Source organism: Gymnoscopelus microlampas (assembly GCF_963454915.1).
Source record: "Gymnoscopelus microlampas genome assembly, chromosome: 8".
NCBI classification, from domain to species: Eukaryota; Metazoa; Chordata; class Actinopteri; order Myctophiformes; family Myctophidae; genus Gymnoscopelus; species Gymnoscopelus microlampas.
Window position 1 is genome coordinate 7,038,187 of NC_139945.1, and position 18,833 is coordinate 7,057,019.

General features: G+C 42.6%; 2 protein-coding genes across 3 annotated transcripts in view; one reads left to right on the plus strand and one right to left on the minus strand.

Moving 5' to 3' along the window:
• The window catches only part of gria4a (glutamate receptor, ionotropic, AMPA 4a), a gene marked incomplete at both ends in the record, with an annotated part of 231,958 nt that overhangs the window by 207,661 nt on the left and 5,464 nt on the right, over positions 1 to 18,833 (plus strand). Inside the window, 3 exons of one of the 2 annotated variants that reach the window (XM_084065523.1) lie at positions 6,468 to 6,715; positions 12,498 to 12,612; positions 16,976 to 17,113. In XM_084065523.1, the coding sequence (XP_083921649.1) occupies positions 6,468 to 6,715; positions 12,498 to 12,612; positions 16,976 to 17,113 (501 nt within the window). Of the gene's footprint in view, positions 1 to 6,467; positions 6,716 to 12,497; positions 12,613 to 14,934; positions 15,050 to 16,975; positions 17,114 to 18,833 lie in introns of both variants that reach the window. The other variant, XM_084065522.1, reaches the window with a different exon arrangement.
• LOC311050002 (putative ATP-dependent DNA helicase Q1) lies at positions 2,556 to 5,103 on the minus strand (the record flags this gene model as incomplete). The annotated part of the gene is made up of 3 exons (XM_084063969.1): positions 4,654 to 5,103; positions 4,265 to 4,344; positions 2,556 to 3,760 (listed from the first exon to the last, which is right to left on the minus strand). The coding sequence occupies exons 1-3, from the start codon at positions 4,725 to 4,727 to the stop codon at positions 2,556 to 2,558; spliced, it is 1,359 nt and encodes a 452-aa protein (XP_083920095.1). The 5' UTR covers positions 4,728 to 5,103.

Genomic DNA, 18,833 nt, shown 5'->3' on the forward strand with positions numbered 1-18,833 from the left:
GTGTGTGAGTTTGACAGTGGTTTCAGTAGTGTAGGGTGTGGCTTGTCTGTGTGTGTGTGTGTGTGTGTGTGTGTGTGTGTGTGTGTGTGTGTGTGTGTGTGTGTGTGTGTGTGTGTGTGTGTGTGTGTGTGTGTGTGTGTGTGTGTGTGTGTGTGTGTGTGAGCGACAGAATAACATTTTATCACTGGAAGAGAAGAGGAGCGAGGGAATAACAGGGGGCTTGTGCAAAAGATGACAGTTTGACTCGCTGCCTTGTTATTTTCACTCTCCAATACACACACACAGACAGACACGCACGCACGCACGCACGCGCGCACGCGCGCACGCGCGCACACGCGCACACGCACACACACACACACACACACACACACACACACACACACACACACACACACACACACACATACACAGTGAAGTGTACAGTAAGCATAAGCCCAGTAGAATGCACAACGTATCCACAGTATGACAGGCTGCTCTATGAAGACAGATAGATTTCAGAATAGTATCCACTCACGCTTGAACAGTGTGAAAGAGTGTGAAAACAAAGTGTAACATCCTCTGTAGGCCTTCACAGCTTCCAGGCCCTGCAGGAGTCCATCGACTCCTTCAGATCAAGTCAGATTTGAACGCTGCATGGCCAACCAAAGGGAGGTGTTAAGCCCAGGGGTTCCCAACCTTTTCCGGATCAGGACCCACCAGAAAATCTGTTTTTCAATTTTCAGAGCATGTTTATTTTAATAATCAGTCAATCGATTGTGTTGCTTCAGCACCTCAAGCCCGTTGGATAAGCCACCACTATCAAAGACCATATAGACGGGTTTCATGTTTGTAAACAATGAGAGGATATGACCGCGCAGAGGAGGGGTACGCCTATAGAAGGCGCCATTACCCGCAGCAGCTCTGGTCAAATGTCCATTCATAAAAGAAATGATCTTCACCGGGTTTAATGAAAGTAGATTAAATTATGCAGTTTGTAATACCTTGTTTACTCAATAAAAATGATTTGTTGGAAGTTGGATCTGTTTGTATATAATAGCAGCATTATGCTAACCTGACGCTACCAGATCCAAACAGCTTGCTCCACACATTGTTTCACAGCTTATTTGGATCTGGGATCTCGGGAGCCAATTCGATGACGGGGCTGTTCCTTTTTTTCAAGATACTTGGTAGCTGATTGGATGGGACCGTCTGTCTATCACCGTGTGGGCGTGCAAACACAACCAATCATATCGATGTGTCTACGTGACGTATGGTCGGAGCGACACCAGGAAGTCAACATCGTAGTCCAGTATTTCACCACAACAATAACTCTCAAGAAGTTGCTAAAAAAAAGTTATCATGGAGGTCGGAGATTTTTGCCGTTTTTGTAACACGAATCTGCGCATAAAAGGTATTTTAACGGGTACAAGGAAGATATTTGATAAGCCTAAGCCTGCAAACGAAACAAGTATTAACGAACGCCTGATAGCGTTAGGTTTAACACTGTTTAAAGACCCCTCCGTATCGTGTCGGATGTGTAGGTCATGTCTTCGCTTGCTTCAAAGAACGGAAGACGATTTTTCCATTTTAAGGCGATGGGAAAAAGAGGACAAAGACAGAAGACCTCCAGAAACGGCTACCGCTACAGCAGAAACACCGACGTCACCTGAGGCATCCTGCCTGTGGTCACCAAACTCTCCTCTCAGCGTTAAAGCGTTTTACTCTTGAGTCTGAGTCAGTCAATAATATAGCACAGTCTTTCAACATGTCCACGATACACTTTAGATAACGTATATCTCATTGTGCTATAAAAGTCTGTGCAATAACTGCTGCCAAGTAGTCAAAAATGTTGCAATAATTCACTGTTGCTGTTCATCAATGACTGGACCAAGTGCATCTTTATTTTTCTCATTACTTTCACACAGAAAATATGTATCTCGAATTTGCACTGTGAATTTGCACTGTTTAACAAAGGGTACTTGAAAGGGATATGAGAGTGTCCATAGTTGGGACCCTATTGAATATAGGCTATGCATGTTGTATTGTTTTTATAATCCTGTTATATATATATATTGTTGTGATTTTCCCCTACCTGAGTATGCGCAACTATAGCATTTAGTTGTTTTTTTTGTAAATAAATATTTAAATTTGCCTCACTTGTTCATGTTTACTTTCTAAAACAACATCATAACATGTTTGTACAGTATCAAAGTTGGATCCCATGTGTAAAATGGCAAACTGATCAATGCCTCTAGCCTAATGATTTGAAACAATCAATTTTAACATGGGGGGAAAAGCAGGGATTAAGAGTCATCATGCATAGTGAAAAGGGTGACATACAGTACCAGGACAGATGTAAAACAATGATGTACTTATTTTGTGATAAAAGGTTATCAATCTAAAAGTGATATATTTGCATACCTGGAAAAGAAACGACACCAGATTTTTTGCAGCGACAAACTTTTAATCACTTGCTTATGTTCAAATTACATACAAAACAATTTTAATCATGAGCATACCACAGCTTTATTTGACAACCAATGTGAGTCTTATAAGAGCCTTTAATGGCCAACTGCTTATTCGTCAGACGATTCTGAGCTGCTGTGCTGTGTTCCTATCTCAAAGTCCTCATCATCTTCATCAAAATACCCTGTATAATCGATGTCTGGCTCAGTGAAGCTATCCTCTTGAGAAGAAGGCTCTACATCCTCAATGTCACCAAAGACTTCATTGATGATTAGCAGAATTTCTCTTGCATGTTTTTTTCTGAATACGGGAAGGTTTCTAAGAATGTAAGACAAGTCAAATATGTGTGTGCAGCGTTCTACTACTTCATCTATGAGCTCAGCACTGAAACCAGTACATGCTGACTTGCTAGTGTAGACATGTGCTGTGTCTTTTTCTAAACAACTCATATACTCCTCTAACATTTCCCGGATAAGAGATTTGTCCTCTTGTGTTACCACTCTACATTTCCCTTGCATGCCAGCATTTTGTTCTATTACCTCATGTTTGGGGCTAGGCTCGTCACAATCTTCACCTGCACATGAACATACAGAGTGGCAATAGCTGCAGCAGACATGCCCTGGCTCTACACTTGTTGGCTGGTTTTCAAAATGGCCGTACAGTGCTTTTCTAAAGCAGCTCTTAGTGCCAGTGTGTATCAGTTCTTTCACTTCTGGACCAGCACTTACAGTTTTTTTTATAGCATACAAAATTGCATGTGACTGTAACCCATTTCTGCCAGCCCTTCCAACTTTTTGAACAATGTCTTCAACATCCTCTGGCAAACCATACATTACAACATGAGAAACATTAGGGAAATTCAAGCCCATCCCAAGAGCTGTTGTTGCAACAACCACTCGGCAGCTCCCCTCTCCCTCTCCACTAAAGGAGGCCAAAACTCTGTCTTTGTACTTTGACAGTGTGTTGCTGTGGAAAATTCCTATAAGGTGGTTCTCAGCCTTCTGATCCTGGTCTCTGTTAACCCAAGCATCTTCTCCCAATTCTGCTTTAAGATAGGTGAACACTCTCCCAACTAACTTCAGTGTTCTGCAATAGATTATGATGGGAGACATTGATAGACCCTTATCTTTGACCTCCTTTACTACCCAGTCCATACAGTTCAAGTTATCAGCAGGAACCCGACTCAGTCCCAGCCTGATGTTTTTCCTGTTTGGGCTAACAGTCACGAGAGTTGCCTCCTCCATATTCAGCATCCTGGTCACACGGCCTCTGTTCTTGTTATCAGCAGATGCTGTCAACGCTAAAACAGGTAAACCTGAAAGACAATAAGTGCACATGTATCAGCAAACAAGCATTAATGAAGAACTGCTGTGGGCTACACTTTCTATAGTGTTATAAAGGGGAAATAATTAGGTTATTTATGTTATCGGGTAGCTTCAGGTAAAGACTGACATTTCCACATATACTGTATTTTCTTTACATGACAAATAACTACACTTGGACAGCACCAACTTCTATGATCTGCTCCTGTAGTGTAAACACCCCTCCCCCTAACCTGGCTAAACAGGGGGGTTAGCCTCCCGAAGTTGCCAGCACAACACACCCCTCCCCCTAACATTAAAAATAGGGGGATTAACCTCACCAGGTTGCCAGCCTAATGCACACACAACCCCCCCCCCCCCCCCCCCCAACATTAACCCCCTCAGGTAGCAGCACAATGCAGCCCCCCTTCCAAACACAATCAATGCCCCTTTTCTGGATTGATATATTAATTAATCATGTATTTAATCATGTAGCATTACTGTGTTTCAAAACTCACCTTCTTTGACTATGGATCTTAGTTCATTCAGCCTGGAAAAGGCTTCTCTGAAGGCTGGCTTCCCGTTTGCTCCCAGTCCCCTGGTTGAAAGAAAAAGAAATCCTACATTGAGTCTAGGTAGCAGCAATAGTAACGTGCATAGTTGCATTACAACAATACAGTTACAGTAAGATCTGTGTTTAAGATTTGGTCTGTTTGTGTGTGTTAGCTTATTGTTTATAATATAATGTTTGACCTAAATAAAACATAAATGTTACAACACTTCGTCTTTGAACTACTGTAACCGTATTTAGAAACACGCTGCTCTGTTTTGTTTTACAGTTTAACATTACAGTGCATGTGTAGTGTAACAATTACACTATACAGCCATTTAACGGCGTTTAGCTTACCATTTGTATGCGACGTGAACTTCATCGACGACAATGCCCAGTAGGTTTTCACGATACACTTGTGAGGAAAGCATATCACGCCATTTATCTTCCAGTAACCATGTCTCCGGGCTGCCAAAGACCAGCTGACATCGGCCGTCGAGGATGTCGGTGTGTGCTGCATTATCTACGAGTTGCGCAGCATAGAGTCCCAGATTTGTAGCCTCTTTGATTTGATCTGCTACGAGGGCAGTCAAAGGAGACACGACGATCAATATAGGCTTCGGCTTCGTCCCCAGTTCTTTCGCTACCAGTGGAGCTAGTTGGTAAATTAAACTCTTGCCGAAGCCAGTCGGGAGGAGAGCAAAAACATCTTTTCCACGCAGAAAAGCCTTCAGTGCCAAACTTTGCTCTTCTTTCAAAGAAGAAATATTGTCCAGTTGAGAAATAACTAATGTTATTGCAGCATCTATCGTCATATCGGTGTTGCTCATGGTAGCGGCCATGTTGACTAGTGAAGAAACTACAAAACAACAGCCGCAGCTATATGGCGTCACATCCGTCACATCCCTTAGCTCACGCTGATTGGTCCGTACCGGGAGCGGTACGGTGTTAGCTCAACCCCTTGAGCGATCTCAGATGTAGCTGTCTTGAGGAACCTGGTTACTCAATACCGCCACCTCTGGCAGGGTCAGGTTAGCATTATGCCTATTATGCCTATAATAGCAGAATTATGGCTATCTAACTCCCGAACATAACAACAGAGTGAACGGCGCAACAATTCGTTTCCCCCGAGCATGCGCAGATTGCGCATTCTGCTCTGTGATGACGTCGCGCGGAAATCCGTCTATTAATTGGTGGAGAAAAGAGCCACATTTTGTCCCAGTTAATTCACCAAGATTAACAGACGTATTTTGCATTACATTTTTGTAGCTTTTTTAATATGTTGGCTGGCTCGTGGGTGTTTGCATCAACAGATTGCAGGGCATCAATCAGTTTGGAAGCAAAATATTATGGGTGAAAAGAAAACATATCCATGTTTTAATCCCTACAGCAACTAATCATGTTGTTTGAAGAGTAATGGACCAAACCACCTGATATCAACATAAAAAACAACTGTAAATATCTCTGGCCTCAAATTAATATCCAAAATGTCAGTGCTTTTTCACAGTTAGTGTGGTGATGCCAACAACGTACCATGGACAGTTTTGAAGAAAGTTTGTCTGAGGAGGTTAGGAGATACAAACACATCTATTATCCTTATCTGAGGGAAAACAAATACACCCAGATGGCAATTAATTGATTTCACACAATTTGTTCACTGTGTCTGTGGCCAGAAAATGTGAAGAAGAATGATATCAAAGCACATCAGAGGGTGATGTAAACAAACAGTAGATACAGTTGATAAAATCACCATTCTAGTTGTGTAGTATCAATCTGGGAACCCATTCAATAAAAAAAAAGGAAACACATATTTTAGTTTCTCTGTTTTTACCTCTGGGGTCACCATCTACTGTTTTGTGAAGAAACAGGAGCTCGGTTTGGCTCCTCCCCGTTCTTAGTCCACTTCCTCCCGTGTGCTGTGTGTATTCCTACTAACAACAACACTACATGTTTAGGGAAGTGGTGCTGACAGATTCTGCTTGAGAGATTATGTTCGTGTAGAGACGCTCGACAAAGCCGGATGCACCATGGTGGATTCGAACCTACAACCTCCGCGGTGTTGGGCACTTTACCACTGCGCCACCCGAGCGCCCCCAGCCTATTTTTCATCATCCATGACAAAACATGTGGAGCTTTTGTAACTCTCCTCTCTCTCTTGTCTCTCATCCCAGCGGTCCAAGATCGCTGTCTACGAGAAGATGTGGTCGTACATGAAGTCCGCCGAGCCTTCGGTCTTCGCCAAGACCACGGCCGAGGGCGTGGCGCGGGTCCGCAAGTCCAAGGGGAAGTACGCCTTCCTCCTGGAGTCCACCATGAACGAGTACACGGAGCAGCGCAAGCCCTGCGACACCATGAAAGTCGGGGGCAACCTGGACTCCAAAGGCTACGGGATCGCCACCCCGAAAGGCTCACAGTTAAGGTGGGTGGAGTAGTGTAACAATAGGATGCAGTAACCGCACAGCGGCGATACTGTACTATTGCTATGGTATTCCACCTACCCTACTGTGCCTTTTTAATGCCAGCGGATGTTTTTTTTCTATTGATGTGATGTATATCGCCGCTGTCGGAGGAAAGCCTTGTATCTCCAGCTGGGTACAAAAATAAAGAGTCAAGACGTTCTCCGAGAATTAAGGGACTTAGGTTTATCCTTTCGGATGTTCGTCTTTATTTTAAAGTACATTGATTGGCTTTTGATTGGCGCTCATGAGACCATAGGAACATGTCGCCTTTCAGTTTAAGAAATCGAAAATGGTGAAATTGGAGTTATGAGGTTTTCATGTCACGGCGGTGTGTCTTTTGGGAAGTGGGTATGAGATGATAGTCGTTTTTGTCTTTCGTTGTGATGATCTTGTCACACATCCATCTCTTTGCTGTCAGGCAGAAACCTCCTATCTCCAAATTTCAACTATTTATTGTTTTATTTGTGTATGTATTCTTACATTCTTATCTTATCTTATCTTACAATAGTGTCGCGCAAAAGTAGTGAAATGAGCAGATCTACAAGCTCACAACGCGTTGCAATGCGACGCGTTGTGAGCTTGTAAATCGGCTATTTTCACTTTAATTATTATGATTATTTTCAATAATAAAAAAGGAACAGTTTTGGACATACAAGGTTTCCACCCGACAGCGACGATCTGTTTCTTTTCCCTCCTGTGTTGACGTATAGGCCGTTAGCTCCATCGCTGTGTTGTTCTGTTGCTGTGTCTTCCTGTTTCATTTGTCCCCTCCAGTCCTTCGTCCTTTCTGTCCCTGCCTTGCTGTGCTTTCGTCCTAACCCCCCCTTTTCTTCGCAGGACCACCTTACAGGTAAATCTGTCCATTTTGTCTGCTGTCCTGACTGTCTTGTATTGGTGGTTCTCAAAGTTTTTTTTTTTTGATAGGCTATGTATTTGACCGCGGACCCTCCCATCTAATAAGGTTTTTGTGCCAGGGACCCCCGTAAGACACGTCAAACATTTTCCAAAATAGCAGATCTACAAGCTCACAATGTGTCGCATTGCAACGCATTGTGAGCTTGTAGATCTGCTATTTTTGATATATATTTAATATGTTTTTATATTTATATTTAATATTAAATTAACTGATTTTGCTGGAGACTCCCTGGAACCCCTTCATGGGCACCTGGGGGTCCCCAGACCTCCCTTTGAGAACCATTCTGTCCTCATTCATGTCATCCTCAGTGACAGCGATATAATAATGCAGTAGTATTTATGGTGAAAATGATGATGATGATTAGCCTGATGTCAGACCAGTTGTCTACCACTGCAGGACGTGGCCTGACTGTTGCCATGACACCCAGAGCCACAAGGGTTGAATTTATAGAAGAACAGGAAACAGGACGTGAGAAAACACTAAGTAGAGGGGCCTAGCCAAAGGGGGGACTGAACACTAAATGAAAAATCCCATGTAAATTCACCCAAAAATAAAATATTGATTGAATTATACCTGAATCAGTAATGTCCATCCAATGCCAATCCTATCCATTCATTTGGAAAGACCTTCGAATCCCGATTGGGCACCGAAACGCAGAAGTCATCAGCATATTGAAGTACATGGGGTGGCTTCATGACAATGTGTGCATACACGTTTGTCCGGAAAAAGATTTTAAAAAAAGACGAGGAAAGGGAGTAGAAGATCGAGTTAACCTTCCAAATTCACTGTTCCCGTGAAGGAATATATGATTCTGAGATATGAATTGTTGTATTGATTGTTTGGTTTTGTTTTCTTCACCAGACACTTGTATTGTTACCTTGTTAGAATGGGTGGATACACTTTTTTTCTTGACAGTACTGGTGCCTAATGTAGAAAAAAACAACAAGACAAGATTCAACAAATTCGGATTAATGAGCTCTTCTCTTTCTTTCCAAATCTGTTATAGTGAATATTGACATTTTATGCCTCATGGAGCCAAACCCAAACAACACAACTCACATCCTGTTCTATAACTTCACCCTGTGTGTCACGTAAAGATGTCCCCCAAAAATCCAAGTCACGTTACAATGGTTCCTCCATCATTATTCCAAGGCGTAACAAAGGTCTTTCCGTTTCCGTGGGAAAAGTGACAGACAGCGGGTGGATAGTTTCTTTTTTCTGGCCCCCCGTGATATTCACAGGACTATCCACGGCTGTCTCTGGTTTCTCCCAACCACCGGAAAACCTTCCTTCAAGAGTGTGCACGTGGCTGGGAATGTGCACGTCAGGCCGGCCCTCCCCCTTTCCGCAAGACTAGAGCACTGATTTGAGATTATAATAATGTCTGTGATGATTATGGATAGTAGACTGGGATGAATTAGATTAGTTATGGGTATGACAGTTTTTATTTTAACGTTTGCTTTGTTTTATATGAATATCAATGTATTAACATGAATGTTTTTGTGATAACTCTTACCTCTCTCCTTTTTGGATGCAATTGTTCATTGCTTGTTTGCCACCCTGGAGGACACGGTCTCTCTCTAAACCTCTCAGTTTTTGATTGATTGATTGATTGATTGATTGATTGATTACTTTATTAACAAGTTTGTCAACAGTACAGGTAGTACAGTCAAAGTTTATGTTAAAAGTATAACTCAAAAACCCCCGGGGGCTAGTTTCCATTGTGGTCCATTGTGCTCAATTAATCAGTAATACATATAATACATACAATACAATACATATCGTAAATAAAATTTAAAAAAAAACCTCAGTAGCATCAAAAGGTATATTTACAGAGAAAGGAGGGGTGGGGGCAGGGGGCAGAGGATGCTACCACAAAAGTGTTCAAAGTTGTAATTGTAATCCCAATTGTATTTTAAGCTCAGCCACTCTTTTCGGTTAGTTTTGAGTTTGGGTAGGGAGACGACATCTTGAATGGGCTTTGGTAGGGCATTCCACATTTTGGTGGCAGCATAGTAGAATGCATTCTAGTTGAATGCATCCCAGCTGGTCTTTGGTCAGGCACAGAGCTACAGAAGGCATTATGTCTTTTTAAGATTAGCACTGGTTCAGTAGTTCCCTTCTTTGTGACATAAATGTTCAATGCCGCGACACGCCAATAGAGTTCCATCCAATTAACAAAGTGTTGTATATCGCCAACAACAATTTCTCTCTCTGGAAATAAAAACGTTGAATAAAGGGCCGTCAATACAGAGCACTATATACATTAGGGTTAGGGTTAGGGTTAATATATCGGGCAACACTTTACTTAAAGGTTGGGTCTATTAATGTATTAAAATTGCATTCATAATGCATTATAATGCACTTATGAGGCGTCATAACATTCATTATAAATGTTTATAATATATAACTTGTAATATAACTTAGTTATAAAGTTTATTTACATATAAACATGATTTATAACTTATAATTTATAAATCTTTGATTCTTCATAATCCTTGTCATAAGGTGTTATGCATAATTATAGACATTTATAATGAAGTGTCATGAAGTGCATTACAATGCATAAAAGAAAAAAGACCCGACCTTTAAGTAAAGTGTCCCCATATACTGTTAAAAAGCTCATTCTAACTCAAGTGGGTGGCCACACCATAACGAAGACAATGGTGCACAATATAGTTGGTATGGACGGCCCTTCACTCTAGTCTGGTGAGATGCACACGCACACGCACATGCACACGCACACGCACACAGACTGACAGGGTGAAAGTGTATCTAACGGACGGACAGACACAAGGACAGACTACCAAACAGACAGACAGTTTCAATTAACCTTTTGGGATGAGAGGAGCGTTGTTGATTACAGCCTTGCAGAGAGGAGAGAGGGAGGGAGCGGGGGAGAGATGCAAAAGAGAGAGGGTGCTAAATTAAATTATTGAAGAGACACAGCACAGAATAAACAGACGCCGTCTCCATTATAGACTAAAGTCGTTTTATTGTGGAGTTAAGTGGTTTCATTTCGGAGTTAAACCTATAGCTTGAAGTCGTGCACACAGAGATTCAAACACAGTGCATCACTGACCAAATCGGGCTGATGTGTTTGTACTTCTTTCCTTCCCTGCAAAACGTGACGGAAGTCATGCACACAGCATGAACGTGTTATTTTAGCCTGTGTCCCTGATTTGTGTTTGGAGGTCATCCTCCCCAGGGGTGTGAGCAACACGCATACACACACACACACACACACACACACACACACACACACACACACACACACACACACACACACACACACACACACACACACACACACACACAGTCAGTCAGCAGACTAGCGGGACGTTAACACGCGAGCAGCAGGCGACAAGAACATGATCAGCGAGATGCTAAAATGTGGATGACACACTTCCTAGTCACACATTATAACAGTGCATGGTGTTGCAGGGCCAGGAAGAGAGACAAGACAGACAGACACACATGATAGACTACTGCATGGCACTGCAGGGACAGTAGGAGAGACATACAGAGAGAGACAAGATGGAACACGTTAGAACACGTGAGGTGATGCTGTGACACCTGTATTTTTCCAAAAACTGTTACTTTTCAGGATTCAAATGTAGCAAAAGCAGCAGATCTACAAGCTCAAAGCGTGTCTCTTCGGGGCCACGGTTCGAGCTTGTGGATTGGCTACTTTTGATGCTTTTGTGTGAAGCTTTAGTGTGATCAAGTACGGCGTTAATTTACGAAAAAGCACAAAAAGTTCAAATAGTTCTGCCCGACAGCAACGATATCTATCTAACTGGTATAGAAAGAGTAGATAAATTAACAGAGACACAGAAGGAGAGACGTAAGCCTGCAGCATACTAGAAAACGCCCGTGAGATTTGCGTTGGTTCCCACGGGGTCCCAATCTCAATTTGTACCATCCTAAAACAATATAAATCACAAACGCATTGTGTGCCTTACAATTCAGCAATGTTCGGCCAGCGGGTGTTTGGCTAGTTTGAAAATCCTGGAGGTGCAAGAAACTGCTGAGCCGAATGTCGAAGTTCTTTCGCGCTGCAATGGCGTCATTTCGCTCTCATTGACCTGCCTAAGACGTAATAAGTTCTAGTTCGTTTGGAGTAATATGCTGGAGCCTTAACCCATTCAATCCGGGAATGCATCTAAAAATGTCTTCTAAATCAGTTTTCTGAAACACTTTATGTTGCTATAATATCAGTGGTTCTCAAACGTTTTCATGTCAAGGACCTCCCAAAATTATATGTATTTGGTTGGTATGTTTTTCCAGGGACCCAACCCACCCCCCCAAAGATTTGAGTGAAAATATTTGCTTTAAAAAATATATATATATTCAAAGATTTGCAAAAATAACAGATCTACAAGCTCATAGCGCTGCACTCGGTGCCGTGCTATGAGATTGTATATCTGCTATTTTTGAATAGCCCAAGAAATCTAAAATGTCACATTCATTCATCGTTCCCAATCTTAATGGGTTAAGCATGTCAGAGAGAGAGAGATTGAGAGAGAGAGTGAGAGATTGAGAGAGAGAGTTGTCCAGGGTGCATCTTTTCCCACTAAACCATCTTCTTCCCTCAGCCTGCCTTCCTCTACCCCCCCCCCCCCGCCCCCACCCCCACCCCTTTCCCTTTTGCTGTGGACCGCATCCGTTCTGTTTGTCCATCCCTCCCTCCGTGCATCCTCCCTCCCTCCCTCCCTCCTTCTCTCCATCCATCCATCCCTCCATCCATCCCTCCCTCCCTCCCTCCTCTGCTCTGACCAAACTATCTTATCTATCTTGTTCCCTTCCTTCTTCACTCTTTAAAGAAACGCGGTCAACCTGGCCGTGCTCAAGCTCAACGAGCAGGGCCTGTTGGACAAATTGAAAAACAAGTGGTGGTATGACAAAGGAGAATGTGGCAGCGGGGGCGGGGATTCCAAGGTTAGCCCTCACTGTCTGCCCATCCCCAACCCCACCATTGGGGGGGGGGGGGGTGGCTGGGACCCGGCTCACCGGCTGGTACCCTTTAACCCCCCCTCCCCCCCCCCCCCATCCTCCCCAGGCCCCCTGCCCCACCCCACCACCCCGGGGATGTACGTAACGCACGCATCTGCCCCTGGCAAACAGGCGCAAAGCGGTCAGGGAGGATATAGGGGCAGCTAAAGTTACTTCTCAAGCCCACAGTGTCAAGGATAGGTAGAATGTCACACCTCTTGTCCCCGGTGGGTGGCTTTTTTTTCTTTTTTTTTTGGCATAAAAAGGTCCAGCCACAGTGACAAAGGAGCGGTGCTTAATCTCTGTGAGTCACCACAGACAAAGACCTTTCCTCATAGGGTAATTTCAGGGGAAAATTACTCTTAATCATAATCATTACATGTATATCATTAACAATTGTGCTTTTCTTTTTTCTTTTCAAATGAACACCAAGGGCAAATGGTACAAGTTAGGAGCTTTTTCTGGTAGAAAGCAGCTTAAATTACATTTTTTATCTTGCAGGAAACTTGGCCAATTTTGGCAGGATTAAATCACATTCTTACAAGCTCCTACGATATTGCAAACCTTATCCAAATGAGGTCTACCCAGTCTGATAAAGACTTTTATTGGTTTTGTTTTTGTCCAGTATGACAGAGAGAGAATGACGAAGGTGAAAAACAGATATAGAGAAAGAAAGAAAAGAGGAATTATTGTACCACCAAGGCAGGAATATTTGCCTCCCCACACAACACAGTAAAATCTGGAGTGTTCATTTGACTATGAGAGGATACAAAAGAAACCAAAGGGTCCATTTGGCTCCTTTTGTATCCTCTCAGAGTCAAACTAACACTCAGGATTCTACAGTTACGATGGCAGCTCTGGGGAGAGGAGGGGAAGGACGGAGAGACAGCAGAGAAAACAAACGGTTAGATCTGGACATGCGAGGTGAAGAACAGAAACCTGTTCATGAGAAATTCATGCTCCTGAGTTACTTCAGGCTCAGATTGAGGCCCATGGCAGATCAATACATGATAGTATCCACACGCAATTACAGACTAATTAAGATTAACTTCCAATTAAGATAAGAGACAATCCTGTACCCACTGTAGCTTGGCTGGCTATGGTTTTCTTTTCTTTTTTTTGTCAGTACTCTGATTGTCTTTATCTTTCTCAAATTGATTGGCATTCCTCAATAAATGTTTTATCAATTAAGTTTTCCACAGACTCTTTTGAAATGTACAATTTTATCGTCTCTTAAGCTATGAGATATTGTGACAATTTAATGACTGATCCATATTAATTCAGACGTTCAGATTTAGCTTCCCCCCCACCCACCCTTTCACATAATGGCGATTAAAAGACATCAATGTGGGTGAATAATTAACAATAGTATTTTAGTCCAAATAAGTTTTTTAGGGATTTACCGGGTTATGAGGTGCATGCTGCCAGGCACCATCAGGAACCCAGGTTTTGGGATTTTCTAAGAAAATCTAATACATTCATAATTGCTTAAATGTTCAAAACTAGCAATAGCCATTCTACAAGCTTATATATCAGCTAGTTTAGCTATTTGCCACGCAAAGACGTTTATAGGGCTTAAGTGGTTAATGGAGATTTTGTGAGACAAGAGGGATCCAAGGTAGAAAACTAAAAGACAAGAGTGCTCCAAGGTAGAAAACTAAAATCAAGGCTGTAATGAGATATGGAATATGGGCCTCAGTTCATATGCCGTATAACAGTGGTTCTCAAAGTGGGGGTCCAGGGACCCTCAGGGTTCTTTGAGTTCCAAATGGACCCTTACAGGTCTGTAACTCCGAGAGTGTACAAATGGATCCAAATCAACACTCTCAGGGTTATCTTTGAAATAAAAAGAAAGTTTGAGAAGCGCCGATATATCCATATCTTTCATCCAAACGCTGTCTCCCCGTCTCTCTCGCTGCCCATCAGAACATAGAGCGAGCCTGTAGCCAATAGTCCTGTCTTCACGGTACTGACCTCTGAAATCCGTTTGGGGACAGGGACAGCCGGGGCAGCATGGGTGTGTTACCTGAAGTGACAAAGGGGGGTCCCACTCATATGTCTGTAGCTCGCCCCTAGCCCCTCGCTCCCCCCAGCCCCCCCAAAACGAGCGTACACACATGTACTCAGTGGGACCCATTCTAGGTCACTTGCTCTTGTTGAAGACGTACTCTTCTGTTGTGACTAAACTTGCAATGTAAATGTGAATTATACTAATAACATAAAATAACATGACCTATGATGTTATTTATGTTATTTTTACACGCGAAGAACCCCGGTAAACCTCGCAGTATTGAAACTGAGCGAAGCAGGCGTCTTAGACAAACTGAAAAACAAATGGTGGTATGACAAGGGAGAGTGTGGACCCAAGGACTCAGGAAGTAAGGTCAGTCTCACGCTACTGCGACCCCCACGCAGAAACGCTATAGCCTGAAACTCATCCTGAACACCCTCCAGATTACACTACAACTGTTGCTTAGCATAGCGACATCATCTCAGTTCATCTTCCTGACCACACAACACAATGGCTGCATCCGAAATCACATGCTACATACTACTCAGTATATTATTTATTAAGCGGTTCCCAGCCGCTTCTATGCAGAGCTTTGTGTGTTTGTATGTCTGTATGTAGCTTGAACACCTCCAACTAATTAGCAGCTGATTAAAGCAGGACCACATCACACTTAAAAAGACACGCACTCACACACAGGTTGGCACCGCATGCGCTCGTGCACACACACACACACACACACACACACACACACACACACACACACACACACACACACACACACACACACATAAACTCAAGTTATCGCTCAACATACTTTTGAGTTCATACACAATAGTATGTTTAAATTCTGATATACTAATCAGACCACACTGAATGTTGGAAAAGTGCTCCATCCTGTGACAAAGCAGCGGTACTACACATACCGTTTCATCACTGTGTACATAGCAGTTATTTTTACTGGACATGTCATCAGTTTCAACAAATAACTACATTCTAGATGTGTTAAATACATATATATATATATAGTTTGATATAAGTTTGCTTTTTGCCAGAGGTTTGGTCACTGCACGCCATGTATGTTGTTGTCGTAGCTACCACATTGCATTATAGGACATTTATACCAGGGTAGTGCCCAGTATTGCATACCATATTTTTTTCCGGATTTAGTATGCTTTTCACGTACTATTGAGTAGATACTAAGTCTCACGCACTACCGATAATTCTGCATACTAAATAGTATGTTAGTATTGAATAACGGATGCAGCCAAAGTTTTTTTTTTTTTTTTTTTATATATATTGGATATTTCTATTTATTAGTACACCCAGTTGCCAACAGCCACTAATTAGGCTACATTCAATACCACATATATTCACTGAAGACTTGATACTGTTTGATCTCATGCACTGCATAAAGTCTTAATGAATGCTATAGCAATTGCATCTGTGTCATTCTTAGCACACATGGCTATTGGCTGGAAGTAGCATCTTGTAATGAGATAATTTTGTCATAATTAATTCATATTTCAGGATATATATTTTTAATAAGATGTACATCCGTTTCTCTAGTTGAAACAGCATCTGAAATATAAACTGTATTTAAGAATAGATGAGAGGCTGCTATAATCTATAATTTCACTGAAGCTCTGAGATGTGGTTGAATATTTATACTACTAGTCTGACAGTCGATCAGAATCGATCATTGCTCCACTAAAGGCCTGCTGTAGGATCTTAAAATGTTTTTTACACTGTTAATCTATGTTGTGACGTACATGTGTTGGAGTAGTTGTAGAATCAGTTGTAAAATGTGTAGTTGTACTAGAATAGATTGATGCTAAAGCAGTGTCTTGTCATAGTAGTTGTAGTAGTAACAGTAGTAGTCATTCTAGTCGAAGTGTAGATATATTATACTAGTACAATGATAGGATGATATCCTTGTCTCTCTCATTTTCCTGTTCTGTCTAACCTTGTTTCCTGATTTATCCCTGTACCCCATCCTCTTTCTATTCTATTTACCGCCTCCACTTCCTTTCCTGTCCCTTCTACCCTAACCCCTTAATTCCTCCCTTGCACCCTACCCCAACCTACTTCTTCCCTTGCACCCTACCCCAACCTACTTCCTCCCTTGCACCCTACCCCAACCCCTTAATTCCTCCCTTGCACCGTTCCCTAACCTACCTCCTCCCTGGCACCCATCTTGCATTATCTCCCCCCTCCACCCGACCCCAACCCCCCCCCCCCCCCCTCCCCCTCATCTCCCCCCCCCCCCCCCCCCCCCCACACCCCCCACTCACCCTCCAGGATAAGTCGTCCCAGGCTCTGAGCCTGTCCAACGTGGCGGGGGTCTTCTACATCCTGGTGGGGGGCCTGGGCCTGGCCATGTTGGTGGCCTTGGTCGAGTTCTGCTACAAGTCGCGGGCCGAAGCCAAGCGAATGAAGGTGGACCTTAGCCCCCCTCACTGCCCCAGCCCCTCCCCCAGCACCCAGAATCTAGCCACTTATAGGGAGGGGTACAACGTGTACGGCTCCGAGGGGGTCAAGATATAGGGGTAGGATTTAGCGCGCTACCCTATTAGGTGGGGTATAATGGTTGTGGTGGCTGTAGAGTTTATTGTATTGTGACATGTAGATGTCCGCGGCAGGATGTGTGCCCCGTGCTAACATGTTGTCCGTGGTATTGAGTATGTGGTCAAGCATTGTGGAACCAACGTCGTCTTTTCGTGTTTATATTTTGTTTGTTTTTGCCATTTTGAGAGCTTTTCACTTTCTACATTTCTATGTATTGGTCTTTTTTTTGTATTGATTGAATTTTTGGTTGATTTTATTTGGTTAATTCTGTCCTTGCAATTTATTTTTTTTGCTTTTGATTTGTGTTTTGTTATGATTGTCATTATCTAGTGCGCTTCACCCCGGTCTAGACCGGGGTTCGTTTTGTGTGACTGCAGATTTGGTTCCATCGTCTTTGGCTGCAAATGATGATAATGATGATGATGATGCTCTTGGTTAATGACTTGACTAGGCACCTGCATTGTACTCTATAGCTATAGGAATGAAAAAAAGAACCCAGCCTTGTAGTGGGGACGCACAACTCCACGCTCAACATCTCCAACAGAATAAATATCGTCTATCGTGTAGAGAGGCCGTCTGGCAATTAGAAGGTCACCGTTTCGCCCCTCGGCCCGCCGAGTCTACGTGTCCAAGGGTCCTTCATCAAGAAGTTTAACCCCTAACTGCAGCTCTCCAGGTGCTGTATTAATAGCGCCCACTGCTCCTAATTGTTTGGTTACTTTATCCCCAGCATCCCTATTCTTGGGGGGAAACGTTTGCTGAAAATAGACGATCTACAAGCTCACAATGCGCCGAATGTGCTGCCTTGTGGCCTTAGATAGCGTAGATAGGTTATTTTCGGGCAAAGACATTAGGTGTAGAGTGTACAAATGCGTACTGTGCAGTTGGAACGTTTTACCAGAGGAAGAATTATGTGCTCATGTACTATGATAAAACAATTAAACCCCAACAACTAAAGGGGACTAAATTATTATTAAATGGTAAATGGTAAACCATAAAAAGGATATGGTGATGTTCCAAAAATATGACTTTGTCATTTGGCCGAACTATTGCGAACCTGTGGCACAACCGCTCCTACAACAGCAATGTAACAAACTGGGGAAAAAAAGGAAACAAAAACTGTCTGTTGGCATTCAACATTAAAACGGCACCCAGTGGATACTGAAGAGTCATTGAAGAAACCTTTGTTTCTGGCATGAAAAATAAAACGTTTTGCCAAGTAACTCAAGCATAAGTTGTAGAATGATCTCTAAGGGCATGAGAAAAGCGAGTCGTTTTGTCAGGTGGGGTGTGAAACTCAGTGGCGGAAAGAATACTCAAATTCTTTACTTAAGTAAAAGTACCAATACTGCAATATACTTTGTTACAAGTAAAAGTACAGAATTCAATATTTACTTGAGTAAAAGTACAAAGGTATTGGCTTCAAAATGTACTTAAAGTACCAAAAGTAAAAGTACTAAAATGTTTGAAAATAGCCGATCTACAAGCTCACAACGCGTTGTGAGCTTGTAGATCTGCTATTTTCGAATAGCCTATGTATAAAATAGAGCTTAACTGGTTAATGTATGTTTTATAATATAATAATTTATAT